We start from the raw sequence: 20,823 nt of genomic DNA on the forward strand, positions 1-20,823 counted from the left end.
TAAAAGAATTATTCTGATTATATCATATATTCATAACATTTATTGTTCTCTATTTGATTGGGCAAAGGTCTAAAAATTAAGCATTGTAATTCTTTTCTAGTGTGGAGGATAATAGATTAAATTATGCAAATGTTCATCTACATTTAATAAATTGCTAAACTCACTAAATCTGATGTTTTGAAGCTTGGAAATCGGTACTGCCATTAAAAGACTGATTCAAATTCCTATTAAGGTTGAGTTCACTTCAAAAACTAAGTAAAATAAGGATTGCTTTATAATAAGTATACTCAAGAAGCTTCTCTGAGGGAGTTTCCTCTGATGCTTAATGTAACGTCCATCAACTTTCTAAGCACTTTGTGAGCACAGGAAAAACAGAAGCATCCCACTATCAGCATCCCAACACTTCATCTCTTGTTTAAATTATATCAGAGGCCCTACCTCAGATCTTATCTGCCTCATTTCCAAACCATTTTGATGCTGCTTTCAGTCATATTCACACCCAACACAGTGAAGCAGAGAAGAAGCAAGACCTATTTGTTAAGATTTTGGACCATGGACCATCAGCTATTTAAGAAGGAAAACAACTTTTGTGTACTGGTATAATCTACATGCATAGCATATATTATGAGTCCATTATAAATGTATTTAATAAAACACAAAAGGATTAATCATTTAATGAATAGCTGATGCAATGACTGTATCATAGAAAAGTATAACACATTTTCTCCATCATGATATTATTCACTAGCTAGAAGGTTCTTTGTCTAAGACCAAAAATACTCATGAGAGGAAGACAATAGGATGATCAAGCAGATCACGTGATTTTATTTTGAATAGACTCAAGTTTATTATGCAAGTGAGCCACAGGGAAATTCAGGGATCCATTCAAGGCACGCCCTTTCTCCCTGTCTCAGCTATTCCAACTCCTGAAGTAGTGCTATTAAGCAAACAGCTCCAGCACTTTGCCTGCCAGTACACGGCGGGACTGCTCTTCTTGACTTCTTGTTGGCTGGGTGAAGTCATGTGACAAATTCTGGCCAAAGAGTTATAAAAAAAGTAATGTATCACTTTGAGTCAGATCATTTCATTGCCCATCAAAACCCTACAGGCCTTCCTATCTCCTTGTGAAAATGACTGGCCATGGTCCAGATGGAAGCTGCTCAGTTAGTCTACATCCAAGTATGAGGTGACAAGGAGCAGGACCGCTTTTTTCTGTTTTGGAAGGCAGAAATGAAATGACATAACAATTAATGAATAGACAAAATCAGTGGCTCTCCAACCAAGGGGTGGATCACTTTGGTTTACTCACCCTCAATACTCCACCCTTCAGTTGAAGATATGATATAAAATATACACCCTGAGTCCTGAAGTAGGAGGTACTGGCCCTAGGCTAAGGCTCCACAGTGTGTGTATGTGTCTTCTAATAAAAGAATATTATTTCTTTTTTTCCCAGTTATAAAAATATGGCTAATAGATATTTTGCTTACACTCTTTGTTAGCAAATCTTGTGGGAAATATGACAGAAGAGGAGGAAAGGGAAAAAATTCTGCTTCCATAAAAGTAAAGATGATAAAAAGAACTCGTAGTATTGGCAGGACCTTGCTTTCTCAGGAAGCAGGGAAAGGAGTCGACTTCCTGAGGGCTATTGTTAGAGCTACAGTCATCTGACTCCTCTCTTCTTCAAAGGACAGTTATCCAAACTGAGATTCTGAGTGACTTCACTGCCTGCTGCTTCTCTCAACAACAACAACAATGAAAACATCAATAAATAGTTGTTTTTGAGAATAGATTTGGTGGAAAGAATGCATTCCTTTTGCAGGCGGATCAACTTACGGGTTCATCAGGAAAGGAAGCTGCAGCAATGCCTGCACCAGTTGCCTGGGTTACAAGTGACTCAATGCAGGAAGGGGCTGGGAGGCCACAGGGCAAACAAGTAATATACATACGGGTAAAATGTAGAGGAAATTCAAGCATTTTGAATGAGATGTGTTTCCATAACTACAGAATAAATGATTTGCTGTTGGGCACCCAGGCCCCTGAATGCAAGCTCAGTCTCTCAGTATGTTAGGGATTGTTCTTCTAGTAATTGTGAAGACAAATTTTCTGGTTAGGGGTTTCATGCAAGGGCACCCATGCTATAGAAAAGAGATCAAGAGAGTGAGCAAGCAAGAGACTAGGTTCTCTTTTGCTAAATTCTCTCGCTAATCACAGAGTTGGTAATACTGCGCACAAAAGTTAAATATAATGTTCTTTCTGCTTTCTAAAAAACTTTCAACATTTAGAAACCTTTCATAAATTTGTACGATTTGAACAAAATGAAAATGTTCATAGTCCAGGATGAGGAAGACATTTTGCAGTCTCAACAGAGTACTGATACTATTTTAAATAAAAAATTTTCTGTTTGTAAAACTCAGCAAATTTCACATTTTAGTAAAGTGTGGTATTTTAGAACTCTTTCTGTTTCAAGTGATTAATTAAAGAATATCTATCTGGCCTAGCCACCACCACTCCTCACTCCCGCTCCTTTAGCAGACTTAGGGAATTGACTGTGGAGCTCTTTCTGCCTACACTGAGATGTCTACTTAGAATCATTCTTCAAATCTTCCACTCAACAATTTCCAATAGGTAGGAATTCACACGTTTCTCATACGATTGTTGATTTCCTTTTCTAACTCCTTCATTAGATCACAAAATCCCTCTTAGCAGTAGTTGTTAAGTATACATCTTTGTATTTCTATATGCAGTACAGTGCTCAGTATCTGGTGGGTGGCCAACTAATATATATTAAATACTACATTGATAACAATATAAAGATATGAAGTTTGCAAATGAGGATTAGTATGTGATTACACATATGATGCTTTTTCTGGATGTACAGAATCGTGCATTTAAGAAATGTGTTACTAAACTGAATTCTTTCAAAAATAGTAGCATTTTTCCAGAACATGTACTAACTAGAATTTTTTCCATCTGAAACCAAAGAGTCATCTTCTAATTTCAAGACATGGGAGATTTTTGGAACATCTGAAATAACAATTCAACTAAATGAAAAGGGGGATGGATGACTTAGTTGGTAACATTCCCAGCAATAACACTTAGAAATATTAAAACATTTGTCTTTGACATTAGGCAAATATTGGTAATTTGGCAATAGGGAGAGATTTCAGCAAAATTGTGAATTTCTTTTTTTTTTAATCACCTGCTGGCATTTTCTTGTCTCCTCTGCAGTTCAAATACACTTCTCACATCGTGGTGGAATCCTCTCACACAAATGTACGTTGTGACACCCATATTTATATACTTATACTTTTTGTATAAGAGTTACTCTCAACTACTTGAGAATTACTCTCACTACCTTCCAACCAATAGCCTGCTAAAATGTTAACTAAAATGTTTAAAGTATATTCAAAGTTCTATAAGACATTCTTGAAGAAACATAAGGGAATCATTCCCCAATGGTGAAATTAGTGTCATAATTACCAAGGAATATTTGAAAACAGAAAACTAGTCCTTTAGAACTTCTGGAGTCCATGACTCATAATTTGGCTTTGTGTGTTCAGAATAGCAAATACATATACTACTCTGGGAATTCATACATGTTCTAATATTATTCTAAAATAAATAATCATGTGAGCTTAAAATATCATAAATTGAGAAGTTCTTCAATAAATCTTTCCTAACAAATTTATTAGCATTTTTTGTAATTATTTTGTCATCACAAAATTATTTTGCTTCTACAACAAACATGTGCCAGGGAAAAGGGGAGGTAATCTTCTACCAGCTTAAGGATTATCTGCATTTCTCTGAATTTCAGATTAAATAAAATGGAGAAGCAGTTTTAATTGTACAGTATTATTAAAACCTGTGAACTTGAATGCTTGTGATTCAATGCCAGTCAGCTGGAAGAAATTGCTCTGGACATCTATCCTTCTCCGCAGTATCATGGAAGTTAATATTTCCATACAATAGAGAACTGCTTCCCATACTAAAACACTAACTTCCACAAAGCTGGCTGATTCCCCAAACATTTCTGTTATATGCTATTGGGGAGTTATAACTCTTGGATTCTAAATGTCAAAGCAAAAACTACCACAATCTAAATTCTACCGTTACTCTCTACTATCATGTCGAATATTGAAAAAGATAGGAATTTCATTTTTTTCAGAGATTTTTGTTAAGAAAATAGTGAAATAATTTGGCTAGCTACATCTTACATAATATGCTCTTTAGACATTCAATTTTAAAGTTTACAAGCACTTTTGTATGGATTTTCTTTTTGATTATTAAACAACCATACAAGCCAAGAAACCATTATTCACATTTTAAAATGAGAGAAAAGCATCTAGAAATGACTTGTGCAAGGAACTCCTGACTTTCATTTCAATTCAGCTGAATTTCCTTCATTTTATATGTTCACTCGACTCATAGCTCCACATGAGTAACAATAAAAAAGCAGCACATTGAAATAATCAGCTTTTTATTGCAAATATTCCCACTGATGACCAACCTTAATGAAAAACCCTTTCTGATTCCACCACTCCTGACAATAAGATTCTGTCAAAGTAGCTACTACTCTCTTACTTCACAACTGCTTTAAATTATATGAAATCCTGGGACTAGTTTCCAGAATACTTGCTCATGACTACTTTCACTTTAAAATGTAATAAGAAAAAGATTTTTGACTATCTTTTAAAAAAAATGGTGTAAATGGCAGATTCCACTCAAAATAGCCACCAGAATTACATAACCAACCAAATGTATTTCCCTTTCACACTAAGACATGACTTCTCTAATACAAAATCTAAAGTGCACACATCAGCAAGACAGAAAGAGAAGTTGAAGTAGGTCTTTCTCAGCCATTACCCAGTGCAATTCAAGGGTTCTAATTATTCTTGAGCTTTCATAACACAGTTATAATGTCTTTTAAAACTGACTTTCTGTGACAATTTCTGATATATTTAAATGACTGTGCTTTGCTCAATAAAATGTGAATCAACTACTACTTTTGACATAATGCAAGCATAATTATTTTCTAAAATATTTCAAGTTAATAAAAACACTTTTGACATTGTATCTGACTAAACTGAAAGCCTGATTTGTTAAAACCTGATAATAAAAAAGCACATATTTTCCCTTTATGATTAGATGAGAATATTCAACATTTCCTTCAGAGATAAGTTTAATTTAACTTCATTGTAACAAAAAGTATCCTTGGGTGTATTATTTTCCAGTTTATGACATGACTCTGCACATCACCCATTTGTAGACAGGTGCCCCACAGTATACAGGACCAAACAAAGAAACGTGTTCAGTTGAGACAACTACCCAGTTAACTAAAGTAACGCATAACAAAGTGTTTATTATGAAACACTCTGGTATTTGAACTAGAATTCAAGTTTAAAGCAGAATTACATCACAAATTTTGTGTCCAATACTCAGGAACCAATGGCATTCCCAATTTCCCAGTTTTCTCTCTAAGAGCACATAGATGAGTTTAAAGCAGCAGTGGCCATGTGCAATGAAAGGGAAAACTGAGACATCTATCCAGAAGCTCTGGAGAAATGTAAAGCTAAATGTACTTTGTCCTAAACTACCCTGATTTATTTACTGCTGCAAATCTCTACTTGGTATATTTTGAACAGGAATAATGCTTAATAGCATTTCTACTGCTTCCAATATTTAGAATGGGAGTAAGCACACTGAAGGACCAAGAGTTTTACTCTCTGTTGAGATTTTACATATTTTAAACAAGTAGAGACTTTTGTGATAACAAAAATGTACATTTCTATAAACTTTATAGTTTTAAAGTATGTTCAACAATAGTTTCTCATTGGAGTCTCAAAACCATTCTATGAGACTGGACAGAAAATTATTATCATCTCCACCTACAAAGGAGGAACTAGATTGATTTCAACCATGATTTCTAAATTCCCTTGAACTATTTCCCAGGCCTATCCATTTGGAAGGACATACACTTTCAAGCTTGGTTTTCAAAGCGGCCGTGTTTAGGATGCCTCATTTAGAACCTCTCTTGACCCTCTACCGCACTCACCTAGTTTATTTCTCTCTCTTTTGTTTTTTTGGTCCCTACTATAAATGCTTCTAATATTGGATTCAAGACACTCTACTGTTTTTTCTTACATGTTTGTTTGTTCACATGTTTGCTAAATTGGAATTCCCTTGAAGGCATAATTTAACTCATTTAACAAGTATTCTTGTGCCCCATTATTTTCCCAGACACTATGCTAGCAGCTGAAGACACAGAAAATCTATGGTTTCTGCCCTCCTGGAGTTTAATATGTGGCTGGGAAGGCAGGCATTGTTTAAGATAAATTACAAAAGTTACGCATTTTACAAAGCAAAAGCATTAGGGGCTATGCCAGTATATTACAGATGGAACGAACATCACCTGAGAGATTAGTTAATTCCACCTCGAGGTAACTTAAGTTAAAGTCAAAGGAAAAAAATGTGATTGATAAACTGGGGTTGGCTAAACGAATAAAGTTCTTGAAAAAATGAATAACATATGTAAAGGCCTTAGAACAGCATATATGACAAACATAAAGAGGTTCAGAATAGTTAAAAAATAATGAGCAAGCAGTTTCCCAGGCTGACCTGGGAAAAACTCAGATTTCAAAGGACCTTGAATTTTGGAATTTGTCCTAATGATAATGAAAAGTCACAGACATATTTTCAGCAGGTAAATGATATGGTAATATTTGCTCTTCAAAAATATCACTTTTGAGGCCCTAGGAAGACAAGCAAAGGGGAATTTTTAAGCCTAGTCATGAGTCTACTATAAAAATGCAAATGAGAAATGATTGATGTCCAAATCCTTGGACTAGGATGGTGACAGAGAAGATTGAAGAAGTACTAGAATGCAAAGCACATTCTACAAAGGAGAAGCAGGAGAACGTGGTCATTATTAGCTATGTAGAAAGAGAAGAAGTCCAGGAAATCTCTCAGATTTCTGATTTGAGCAACAGGAAAGAAGAGAGAAGGAGGAGATACGAAGGGGAAATGAACCTACTAAGCTTGAAGAGCTCAAGTGGTATCTTTATAGAGATGTCACACTGTCATGTAGATTTTGAGGCACAGGGGTACATAACTTGGAACCTTTGGATGCAAGTCTGGTTGTTATCAACCTGTAGTCTTGGAAGCATATAAACACATGCAAAACAGGAACAGACTAGGCAATGACTGGGGCATTTAGAAATTCTAATGTTTTAACATTAAATAGGACCTGAACGTTTCAAATTTCATCATATGTTTTAGCATTAAACTGATATTTCTATGTTAAAAGCATCAGGATCACATAGATCTGCAGCAGTACATTAGCCAAAAAGCATTTATAGAATTATCTGTCTTGCCACTGACACACACATACATACACCCACACATACATACACCCACACATAGTTTGTTAATCTCTTATTAATTGTGTTAATAATACTTCCTATCCAAATAAAACTCATCATCACTCGGTACCTTAGCACTTCAGGGTTTCTGTTAGAATATCATCTTAAGAAATACACAATATGATATTGGAAACAATTCTCTCAGAATGAAAGTTATGTTTTTAGAGAATGAACTTAACAAACTCTTTCTTTAGCCTGAGCATAGATAAAGAGAAAAAAATCTTTACATATATGAATACCTTCATTGTCTGTTTCATCTAGACATAGATAGCCAAGCAATTAGGTGATTCTAAGGGAGTATAAATGAATAATTTCCAAGAAGACAGTTTCGGTATTTCAGAATACAGAACCCTGAAGTAACACAACCAATAGAGGACACCTAGTGGTCTTTAGCAGAACCAATATTTGCCTGCAGAAAATATTGGGCAACTTACACATACACATGCAGTAATGCTATTGTTAGTCAGTGTGCCAATCTGAGAAACACAACATTATGACTCCTACAATTATAAATATTATAAGCATATATCAATTTAAATATTTCAAAAAATTTCCATGTATCTCACTTCATTTGAACCTCGAAACTGTTCTATTATTTATGTAGACATAAATAAGTCACCTTAAGTGCTTCTCCCTAGATTAAATAGAAATTGAAAGGCACAACTTGAATAAACACCCATATATACTAATCTCTAGCATAGGATCCATTTTACACCATGTTTCTGGTGGTGTGAAATGTAAATCTCAAATATAATTGTATCAATGATATAACATTATATCAACATATTGTTAATACAATATATTATATTAACAATTATCAATTATATCAAATATAATATTTAAATTGTAAAACACTACAAAAAGACTTCATGTAACGGCATATCATATTTTATTATTTGATACAAGTATTTCAAGGGCAAGAATACTCACTTGGTAAAGATAAACCTCCCTTTAGATATCTAAAAAGAATCCTGCTTGATGCTAGCTATACATAAAAAATTCAAATGAGTGACAAATTCCTCTCCTAACTGGTATTATTAGCTCTAGCCTCAGTTGTCTCCAATCCTCTTGACTCTGCAGCATTCTAAAATGCAAATCCCCTGCCTAAAATGCCTCAGTGTCACCTTACTGAGAAAGTCCACCATTAACAGGAACTCTGGTCTACCCCTCCAAGCTCACCGCCACTGCGTGTGAGGTTCTGGAGGTGCTAGGCTGCGTGTGCTTCATGTCTTTATGAATGCACTCCACTGCCCCACTTTGTCCAGTTTGGTCATCCAGACTCCAGCTTCAAAACTCAGTTCAAGAATTTCTGAAGCTTTCTTCATGTGCAAAAAAAGCTGCATTGTACACTTCCTCTTTTATGCCACCATTTACCACACCATCTGGGATTATTTGCTCATATGTCTGTTTTTCCTACAAAGTTGGGATCTGCTTTGTATTCTCATATGTAGCATCTGCAAAGAGAAGCTACTCAGTAAATGCTTGGGATTGAAGAAAGACTCTTTCTTTGTAATTATATAATGGATTTAGAATGTGGAGGATTGCCATGCACTCAGCAGACAGGTATGTTCAGATAACCTATTGTATTTAGAACTCTGTCCTAGTGTACAAGGAGATTCAAGGGCAAAAGTTGATACTGACTCTTCCCTATGGACATTTATGCCCAGGAAAAGAAAAGGAAATGTATATACGAGTATTCACCAAGCTGTGAGCATGAACAAATGCAGACAGAGCCAGCAGAATTGGTCAAAGTGTAACTACTGCCCCTTATAGTGCAGTTCACCAATGTAGGATATTTTCTGGAGAAAATTTTAGCTGAATTTTAACTGAATGCTAGGGAAAAAAAGAAGGCTTTCCAAATCTGAGGCATGGCACATGCAAAATTATAGAAGCAGAAAAAAATCATACTCTGCAAGAAGCATTATGAAACTAAAACACAGAAAAGAGCTGTTGGGTGCAAATATGAAGTGACAATGGCGAGACGGGGGAATGGTTTGCTGGAGAGCCTTGAAGGCACAGCAGAGAAACACAGATTTGATGTGATGGGCAATAGGGAGCCTCCCGAAGGTCTAGTAGAGGGCAGGTTTAGGGAAACACTGGTGTTACCTTACAGCAAGTCTTAGAATTCTATATGTTTTCTAAAAAATGGAAGTAGTTATAATATGTATTGTATGATTATATGTAAACAATTTATAGCAATAGTTAATTCTAATCCAAACCAATTAGAGTGCTAAAATCAATCAAAGACAGAAACTGCAGTCTGTATTAGCTACCCATAGAATAAATTTTCTTATTAATGTTTATTAATGTACAGACATAATTTGTACATAAATCTGCCCCTAAGCCAATGTAAAAATCTAATATTGATTGCTAGAGGAGCACTGCAATGTTCCGGGCACATTATTCATCTGAAATTGCTACAGACACATACGAAGATCAGAACTACAGGATGCTTTTCTTGCCTCAAGACAGGTGTAGTTAATTGTGACAGGTCTAAACTCTACCCAAGGAAGGTTGAGGGGATAGTTCATGAGGAATGAAAAATAAAATATTACAGATATGTGTTCCAAAGCGATGGTTATTATACGAGTATCATGCGTTTACCACACTTTTTTTACACTGCCATGAAGAATCTCTACTTTCTGTGACATTGAATCCTACAAATAGAATAACCATTACAGAGTAATAGTTCCTTGTTCAATTACTGTTCCCTCAATATCTAATAATTTCAAGGATCATCCGCCTTTGGTAAAATAACTGGGATCAGCAGCTGTAGCATTCTATGTTCCTAGAACTCTTCACCTTTGCTAACCGAATAATCTACTTACTAAGCTCTTAATCTACCCTCTTGGCTTGTGATTGTCAAAAACTGTTAATAATATTCCATTTAATTTCTGAGGATTTCCTCACCATATGTCTCTTTCAGGAGGATCACAGAGAACAGGTTCTCCCTGCGATATGTCACAAAATAGCACTGTGCCCTGGGTCACTGACTTCACTTGAAATATAGCAATAACTAACAACAACAATGCTAAATAAAGGAATTATTTTTTTAAGTCAAAATACAAGAGTGGGAGAGATTCACCTGAGTTTTCTGGAAATTACAGAGAAAAGATTTTGCTGGCCTGATTTATCTAAATAATTGCCCCAGATTTCCACCTCACCTGGCAATATATCTAAAGTTTCACTACTGTGAGAGAAGCTTAATTTTGCATCCTAAAGCCATTGATCCTATCATTCCCTTGTGAAAACAACTTGCCCCCTCACTTCGTCACACAATGCCGTTTATAAGTCAGTCGGCCAAATCAGCTCTTTCCTTCCATACTAGCGACTACTCAACTTTAACAAGGATGGTAACGTAAGAGCTAAACTTTAAAGTTTCTTTATTTCATTCACAATATTTCTCTAATTTATCTGGCTTTGGCACTTCCTGTGGTTTTTCAGTTGAACTTACTCAGACCAGGGGAAAAAAAAAAGTGTATCACTGAAGATGAAAGCAGCTTCCTATAGAAGGCAGGCACTTTCCTTGGGAATGATTCATTCAGAACAGTGGCAGCTTCCAGACTTCACACATTACTTCCCTAAATCTGCTGGATTTAGCATTAGCCAGCTTGGTACTAAAACACTCAGAACTCAAAGGCGTGTGGGTGAACCTACATCTTCCTCTGCACTCTTATTCCAAATGCTCACAGAGCGACTTCTGATTATTTGTTGTATTTCTACTTATAAACACATCCTGGTGGCATTTATAAAACTAAGGTAGAGATTTACCAGTTTGGAGCCATTAAGTTTCTTTGTGATTTTGGTTTCAATCATGGAGGTGATGAAATAATAAATCCATATTAAATTCTGCATAAATTACTACTGTTTTTCCTCTATTTAGCAGTATTAGTAACAGGCATTAAATATGCATGATATATGTGATATTATATGGGGGTATCAAATAATCAAGAAAACATTCTTCATTAAATGAGCTTATGGTTCATTTATTATCAAGGTCATTTATTTATAAGAAAGATCTTGCCAACTCACAACTCTAGCCTGAATGTGTTTGATTACCAAATGTCTGTAAGTGCATATCAAATTGCATTTACAGTACTGATGGCAGTGAGCCGCTGTTCCTGAATTGTATCATGGCATCTTTAAAGCACCATCAAGTTACACAGAGCTGGGTGCCTGTGACCGCTGCCAGGAACCGCGGGACATCAGCGTTACGGAGTGTCCTCATGTATGACCGCCTAGCCTCGCATTTTATCTGATAGAACACCATCTGTTCATCCTTCTGCCATTCTCTAGGGTAACTAGGTTAAAACTACAAGACATTAAAATAGTAGCATTGTCCACTGTATTCTTAATTGACTGGGTATTTATATCAGTGATTTTTCTTCTCATAAGTTACTCATTAAGATACTTTTTGTGATCATGTTTTAAGAGGTAAATATTCAAATCTTACATTGCTTGGACCATAAAGTTTAGTTAAGAAAAGTTTTCTACAATTTTTGATTTTATATATATGTGTGTGTGTGTGTGTGTGTGTGTGTATATATATATATATATATATATATATATATATATATACACACATATAAATAAACTGGTATAATATTAAGGTTATTTATCATTGAAAGAGCATATGTTACAGTGAGAAGCTGTACAGTTTTGTGGTTAAGAGCTTTGGCTTTAGAGTCAGGTTGCCAAGGTTCAAATCCCAGTATCCCCTTACTATGAACCCTGTGAATCTGGGCAAGTTACCAGAGTTATTAGGAAAAGGCAATTAACAAATCCATGTAAAGAGTCAAATACATTATTTGACAGATAACAAGCCCTCAATAAATATTAGCTATTATTCTCAATAACCATCTTGTTTTGATAGTAACATATGCATAATGTTTGAGAACTAACCAGTTATTACATTTTAGGTGGAATGTGCTATACAGAGACACATTACAAGATGAATCCAATTTCTCAAATGTGCTTCATTTGATTTTAAATATAATCCGTATTCATATTTTAAGATGATCCATTTTTATGCCTTTTTAGCAGTGTCTTATGCTGTGTCTTATTACTGTATGTCATTTCCTGAAATTCTATGAGCCAAAATGTCATTGACAAGCACACACAAACACTGCTTCAGCCTCACAGAAAGCAGAGCTAATGTTCACAGAAGTTCCATTTTATGACTTGCTCAAACCTAAATTCCAAAACATAATTCAGCCCAAAAATGCTAAAAGCATTTATGTAGCTAGTGAAGTGATAATGAATCCCCAGCCAGTATATTGTTTTCTCTAGCTCAGGTATAGGCACTCTGGAGGCCTTCCTGACTCCCATTTTTGTACAGACAATAAAATTTAGGTTATAATTAATTTTTGAGGGATAGGAGGAAAAGAAAACAAAAAAGTTAATATGCAAACTCTGGAATTAGGGACATAAACTCCTTTGCTTGGTAATGGTACCTTTAACTCAGATCTTTGGAAACTCCAATCGTCTGAGCCTCTTTAGGTCCCATCAACTGCCTAACAGCAACAGATGCCCTAGTCAGCAAAATACTGGCCAGATTTACTGTATGTATGTATTCACTGCACTATTTGTGTTTTCTATGTAGTAATTTCCCTCCTGGGCATGCTGCTTTTCAGGACTATGAAATGAACTAATAGAGAGAAATTATAATAAATAATTATAGGCAAAGAATAACAATGAGCAAAATTATCATGCTAAAGTCAGTCTTTAAATATGCAACTTGAAAATACTAAGAAAAATCTGTTTTCTTCAAACACAAATTCTCTGATATTTCAACATTAGAGGAAATATATCCTACATTACTTCACAGAACTAATGATACAAACTAGGTTAGCAATCAGACCCTACACATCTTCATCAAGGATAATTCTTGATGTATTAGATAAAACAACCTAATATTAGATATTAGATAAAAACAGCCTCCCATGGTGAAGAGGGGCTGCATTGGTTAGGATAAAAATTCGTTGATTAAAGTAGATTTGTTTTTAAAAAGACTGAATTGGCATAAAAAAAGTGTTTTACAATCACTAATTTTTCCAGTTCATTCAAATCCAGTATTTTACCGTATCTTTTGAAGATAAAAATATATCACTTATGTACCAAAAAGAAAAATAAATGAAATTTTTCTTCTTGAATTTCATAAAACTCATTATAAATAGCACAGCTGTTCATTTTAAAAGTTACAGTTTAAAATCTCATGGTATACTTCAAAAAAGTAAAAGACATGTCTTACCTCTTCCCACTGATGTATGTATCTAATTAACCTTGAAAGTCGTAATAAACGCAAGAGACTGAGAATTTTTGTAAACCTCACAATGCGGAGCGCCCTGGCTGTCTTGTAAACTTCTGAATCCATTCCTTTTTCCACAATGAGAAAGATATAATCCACTGGGATTGATGAGATGAAGTCAACCACAAACCAGCTTTTTAAGTAATTCATCTTGATCACTTTAGGGTCCAGGATGATTTCAGAACTGTCTTCGTTGACAGTCCCAGTCCTGAAATTCATGATCAAGTCCAAAAGGAAAACTGTATCTGAAGCCACATTGAAAATAATCCATGGTGTTGTTGTCTGTTCTGTAAAGAATGTGATTCCAACTGGTATGATGACCAGATTTCCAACCATCATTATAAGCATTATTAAATCCCAATAAAACCTACAAGAAATTTAAAAAAAAATCAGATTTTAAGATGTAGATAGTCACCAGCCCATTCTCCTCCCTCTGCCACCATAAAAATTATTACTGACTTATGGTTAAATAAATGAGTAAAAGAACAAAGTGTTGGTTGTTGTAAATAAGGTAATTCCTTCAGTGGTCATAAAATTATAAGTAAAATTCCTAAAGCAAAGCATTGTGATTATAGAATTCTAAAAATTATTTGATGTAAAGTATTATAGAAATAAATTCAAGAACTCCCATACCCCCATCTATCTGTTAAAGAAGCAAAAACAACCCCCACAATAGTTAACTATGGATGAAAATAAGGCAGAAGACCCAGAATATCTATCTTAAAAAAGCATTTTTGAGAAGACTCTTTGGAGGTGCTTTGAAGTACTTTATATATAAAATTATCAATCACAGATTAAAATGACCAGTAATAAATAAGGCACATGAAAAACATTGGTACTGCAAATTTATCTCTAGGAGTAAAGATTAGGTTAATCATGAATTCTTGAATTGCCATAGCTTCATGGTACTTCAGATATTTATACTTAATTCTTCTTAATTTAAAACACAAAAACTCACTTTGTTCTGAAGCTGAAAATATTTGAACAGATTGGTTTGAAACTAGAATGTACCTAAAATTTTCATTTTATCACTGCTTCAATGAGCAACTACTTTAAATATATTGCCACTATTATTCCAAACAGGTTTTTTTCTTTAAACTTTCTGATTTAATTTTCAACACAGTTATAATCACTAACTATCTTTTCAAACATTCTTGTCTAACCTTATCTTAAAATTGTGAGAAAACCAGGAATTTTATTCCAGGTTAACATAGCATAACTAAATTCATCAGAGATTATTATAATGTTATTTTCATTTGGTTTCTTTCAAAGTCTACTGACACCATAGTTAGACTAGGTAATAGACAATACTTGTTACAGTATAGGCTTATAAAAATGAAGAAACACATCAACTTATACAACTCTGTAGTCATGAAATAAGTCTCTGGAAACATGAGCTGCTTCAGCCTGCTGGAAGGTGTCTTCTTTTGGCAATTGTATTACATAGATGGCACTAACTTTCATAACAGAAATTTCTGTTAACCAAGAAGTTTTTATTTTACATTAATGCTCCTGCTTAGACCATTTGGGCTACATTTTGGTAAGGTATACATTTGCATAAACCTTTCAAAGCTACTATCATTCCTAATTATGAATGACTCCTGGGATAAAAGTAGTAACACAACAAAAGAACTCTAATAGTCCTACTCTCCCATTGTTTCTACCCCCGCCCCAGGATTATGCAAAAGATAAGCGTTTGTCATTTTGAAGGTTTCACCCGTCTTTTTGTTGAAACCTAGCTACAGAGTTATGGACAAGCATACAAATGCCCATATCAGTCATACACCATGTACTGGCAATATCAATGAAATCTTTTCTCTTCTTTTTTCTCCTCTCCTAATGGAAATACAAAATGTGCCACTTAATACACTAAAGACAGGGGAGAGATGGAGAGGAGATGCAATATTGCAATAGCTTTTTCACAAAGAAGTGATGTCACTGATCTCCAAAATGAAATCGTGTGTGCCCTGAGGATTTTCACTTTTCCGGACACTCTTATCAGTCTATTCTGTGGGCTTCTCTCTCTGCTTTCCCTTGGAAGGCAGCTGTTCCCCTGGGAGTCACACATAGCCCTTTTATCTTCTGTTCTACACATGCTCTTTGGGCAATACTATACACTCATTCATGTCTTTAATGATTAATTCATAGCAGGTGACTCCAAAGCGTTATCTCCAGTCCATTCCTGTCTTCTAAGCCTCCTAATCCTTATAATCAGCAGTCTTCTAAATCTGTCCCCTTGCATGTCTCACACTTAGGTCAAACAGCATGCCCAACCTCAATCTCCCATCTCCCCTCCCACTAACATCTCTCAGATGTTCCCTATGTCAGAAAAGGAACAACTCTGTATCTGACTTGCAAGCCAGAAAACTTGGAGCCATCCTAGAGAACTCCTGGCCCGAAAGCTACTCAATCTCATTATTCAATCAATCACCAAGGCTGTTTGGTTCTATCGCGTAGATGTAAGTTATATTCATCCATTTGCCCTTTACCATTCCCACTGCAGCTGACTTCAACCAGAAATTTTCACCAGCTGTTTAATTTGGAGACAAGTCACTTAAATTCCCTAATCCTAAATTTTCTCAGCTGTAAAATAAAGATTATTATAGAACCAAATGCGTAGAGTTTTAGAGATTTAAAAAAACCACTATATGCAAATCACAGATACTAGCATAGAACAAGCTGTGGCACACAAGGCTGGTGGCATTCTTAGTATTCATTCACCTCTCCTTACTTACCAAAAGAAATCCAATTTTGTAAGGAACAGCCAGGAGCACACTGGAAAATACTCACTTTTACATACATCCTGGTATTTCTGTTGTTAAGATAGAAGCTATTTTTTAAGGAAAAATCATATTCTATCCCTCTTAGTCAATATAAATGAGAAGAATAAAGTGCCATCCACTCTTTATGATAGCAATAACACCATAGCTTTTTATTAGTGTTGCTTAGTATGGATTGAAGCCATTAGATATCTCAGTATCGATATGAAGCTCCATTAAACCTTATAATTTTCTTCCAAAGAATCATTGACTCTGTTTTACAGACACAAGCACAGACCATGCTATAGACTCTGCATAGTGTAACACTTTCTTTTGTTAACACGGATTCATTCCTTAGCTAGTCAAGGAAAACACAGTTATCACCCACACTAGAAGTTGCTTTAAAAAAACAGCATTGAATATGTTCCTGAAAACTGACCTCATGAGACTCTTATGCCTCCCTGTCCAAGAGTTTTTCTTCTTAACCCTTTGCTCTAAACATTTCTCTTGGATACTCAGGCCCTCCCTTTTCCTTAAGTCCCAATTTCTATGTCTTGTACATTTTATTACGGAATTGTCTTTCCTACCCACCCTCTCTTTTCATTCCCACCATTACCCCTCTAGTTGGGGCAGAGCTAGGTCTTGTTTGGAATACCTCAAGAGCCCCCTGTCTATGGGATCTGATCAATTCTACCCAACAGTCCCAGAGCAACCTATCTGACACGTAATTTGCCAAGTCAGAAACCATCATGGACCCTCAAGTAAGTAAAAACAAGTTAGCTTGGTTCTCCAGGCACTCCCTGATGCAGTCTCCTCCTCCCTTCCTGGTCTCTTCTTTAACACTTTATGGCAAATACTGATCACTCAAGCAAGTACTTGCTCCTACCTTGCCATCATGCACACCAAGGAGCAGGTACAGGAGATACGGTTACTTCCATTCCACCTGTTCTTTTTCCTATTAGCATTCTACCTATCCTCCAAGTCCCATTCTGGCAATGAATTTCTTAGTATTTTTTTTAAACCACACCCAGAGTAACGTATATTTTCTGTATGCTTCTTATTTTACTTTTGCTTTTGTTACCAATTATTTGTCTTTGTTTTCTCCAACATTACTGGATTTAAGTTCTTTGAAATTCAAAACTCTCTCGTTTTTCTGTTTAACTTCTGCAGTAATGTAGACAGTATCCGGGACAGCCAATGCTAAGAAGATACATTAATTGAATTTTAAGTGGAAAAACATAGTGGGGATATTTAAAGAAATCCTTTCTAATAAGCCAAAGGCCATTAATGCAGTAAATAGTTTCCTAATTTTTCTTCTTTTTAACTCTGGATTTTTAATCACTGAGGGTTTTTGTAACATGGGTTACATTAAAATAAATAGGAAGTGATTTAAAATATGCTCTTAGGGTAGATAACCTACAAACAAAACAGTTTTGGATTTGGCAGCTGGTTTTGTATGTTAACCCCCACCCCCCACCCCCTTATTCATCCTGCTCTAGAGAGACAATATTTGTAAAAGATCTTGGTTGGACTCTAAGGCAGACTATGGTTCAAATCCTAGTTTCACTAGCTGTATGGTTTAGAAGGTTCCTTTCTCTGTAAAACCAGCAAAGTAGAGAGGGCACTCACTGGGAAAGCAAGTCTTTGATAATTACAGCAGAATAATAACCTAGGGAATCATTTTTACCATATACTGAAAGTAGGTAAAACAGACAAAATAAAATGGCATTTTAACTATAATTACTATATCATTAATAACTATGATCACTTTCATTACTAACAAATAATGAATTTTCATAGATAGATTATTTTTATGTTAAGAATCCATGTTCCCCTTATAAGTTTTTAGATGAGAAAAAAGTGGCATTGCAAAGATTAGTCCATGATACTAAACTATAAAGAATTCAGAATTCAGCCGTGCTTCTTTGGATCTCTCCAAGGCTTCTGGTGAATAAAGACCATCCCACTTCCCCAACAAGAATTTCCCACCATCCTTCAGGATCCCCTCCCACCTTATGGCTGAAATAATCTGATGTCAGATATTTCTAACCTAAAGCCTTAAAAAGATTCAAACAACTGCTAGAGGTGCTTATCTTTAAATTTTTGTCTCTAAATATTGAGTGAAAGTTCTCTTCCCTCATCTCTCTGAGTAAATAAATAGTTGTCATTAAATGGAATGGGGGGAAGGACTTCTGGTTAAACCTTTGAAATGGTACCACATTTATACATGGCACTATTTTACCTATGGCTGACGTCAACTGATGTGACAAACCTGTCCCATGACACTTAAGGCTCACTCCTAAAAATTATGTTTTTAGATATCAAACATTAATTGGGCATACATCTGTGAATCAACTTATTTATCAATCTTAAACAAATAAACAAATGCCCATCTGGATTTACTTTTTATAAAACACACAGTCCTTGCAATTATCTTTCAAATTTTATTTAAAACTAATTCAATTTTTAATAAGTCCAATTAACAGCCTCATTATTGAGCACATATCTCTTGAAAAATAACATGGAGTATCTTCTTTTAAATGCTATGTCCTCTTCCTAGTGCTATCTGTGGCAATTCATCCCATCAGGTCTCAGCAGCCAATACCTTATCTTTTAGCTGATGGGTTCTCGGACATCCTTCGTCACCTTATAAACCTCATTACTTACATACAGAACACGCACCCTGGGGTTGATGTTTTGTAGGACATATACCTTTCCTAAGCTTTGCAAAGAAATTTTCTAGGTCAGGTCACTTGATCTAATGCCTAGATGTCTCACAGAGACAAATTCATTGCCTATTGGGGGGTTGGAAGTAAAGATATCAGAAAACACAGACAATTCAAATATTGGTATTTTGAAGTGAAAATATGCAAGCTTTCTGAATACGGTGAAATCTTACTAAGATCCCAACCGTAGGAAAGTTTAGCCTAACTTACAGATAAAATTAAGTTAAACTGTATTTGAAAACATTTAGATGCTTTCCAGTAAACTGCCATTTACCCAATGAGAACTTGAGATGGGGAGGAGGTACATTATGTCTTTGCTAATCTTATTTATTAAAATGAGCTAATGGGATAGAAATTTAATCCCTGTGAAGGTATTAAGATCTGCACCAGTCCAGGCAAAAGTAAACTTTTTTTTTTTCCTGCTTCTCCCTTCCTCTGAAACTGTACTTTTTTCTTTGTGGGTTAATCTTCTAAATGCCAATATTATGGCCTTATATTGGTCCATATACTCTTGTTTGTGGCATTTTACTATTTTGACTGTTCACTCCTCCTACTTGAAACTCTCCCAGATCTTTGGTTCCTATGATTCTGCATTTTCGTAGTTCCTCACTCATATTTATATATTAGCAGAAATTAATTTTCCTCAACTTGTACCTGAGTTCTCTTCTTCCACCGTGAGAGTGGGCATTCTACATGACTACTCCTGCCACGTTTCACCCCTCTATTTGTGCTATCATTTGGTCTCATCATCCCCACAGGCTTAACTGATAGGTTACATAAACGGTTCCCAACTCGATCACTGGCCTTAACCTCTGAGACGGAGTTATGCATTTCCAACTACAACCTGCATAGTTAGTGGCCTCTGAGGGCCCCACTGGAACAGCCATCTCAACAGGTTGGAATCGAAATCAGTTAACCTTATGGCCCCAAAATAATTCTCCTGGTATTTTTATTTCTGTTTATTATAGCATTGCTGCTTCTTTTTTTTTCTTTTTTCTGTTAGCCGGCCAGTAGGCATACAATTTAAAAATCATCCCTGACTCCTCTGTCAGCCCAGCTCTGGCCTTTGATCCTCTGCCTAGCCTTACATTCCTCCTAATACAATAGTTTTCATATTCAGCTTTTCATTTTGTTCCATTGCCATCATCCTCTATGAAGTTCTTATTACGTCATTACTATGCTTACAAATTTTCCTGTTTCAACCTGCCCCGGTAAATTACTTCCTATTTATATCCACCAGATTTGCCTATTGCTTGCAGAATGAAATGTAATCATTCAAAATCCTCTAGAGTGTATCCCAATTCCATAACTTGAAGCTTATCTTTTTATACATACATGATCCTTAGTTAAATTTAAAAAGATGCTGTTTTTCAGACTCCTTGTCTTTGCCATTGCTCAACAAATGTCTGGGATTTCCTTTTCCTAGAACCCAAACTCGTCTTCTATATTTTCCAATATTATTTCAATGGTCAACTTAAATGCCAGTTCCTTCACAGCACCCTCTTTCATCCCATCCCCAGACTAGTTGGGAGTTTATCTCCTCCCTGCCCTAAATTACTATCTCAGTTTTACTCTGTGATTTCCAGCATTTGAGGGCACCGACTAGTGAACAG

General features: G+C 35.4%; 1 protein-coding gene across 1 annotated transcript in view; it reads right to left on the reverse strand.

The window, feature by feature from the left end:
* HCN1 (hyperpolarization activated cyclic nucleotide gated potassium channel 1) overlaps positions 1-20,823 on the reverse strand; it is a 325,439-nt gene that overhangs the window by 268,298 nt on the left and 36,318 nt on the right. Inside the window, exon 2 of the mRNA XM_074357958.1 lies at positions 13,669-14,092. Coding sequence (XP_074214059.1) covers positions 13,669-14,092 — 424 coding nt within the window. The remainder of the gene's footprint in view (positions 1-13,668; positions 14,093-20,823) is intronic.

This window comes from Camelus bactrianus, chromosome 3 (genome assembly GCF_048773025.1).
Source record: "Camelus bactrianus isolate YW-2024 breed Bactrian camel chromosome 3, ASM4877302v1, whole genome shotgun sequence".
In the NCBI taxonomy this organism is placed as follows: domain Eukaryota; kingdom Metazoa; phylum Chordata; class Mammalia; order Artiodactyla; family Camelidae; genus Camelus; species Camelus bactrianus.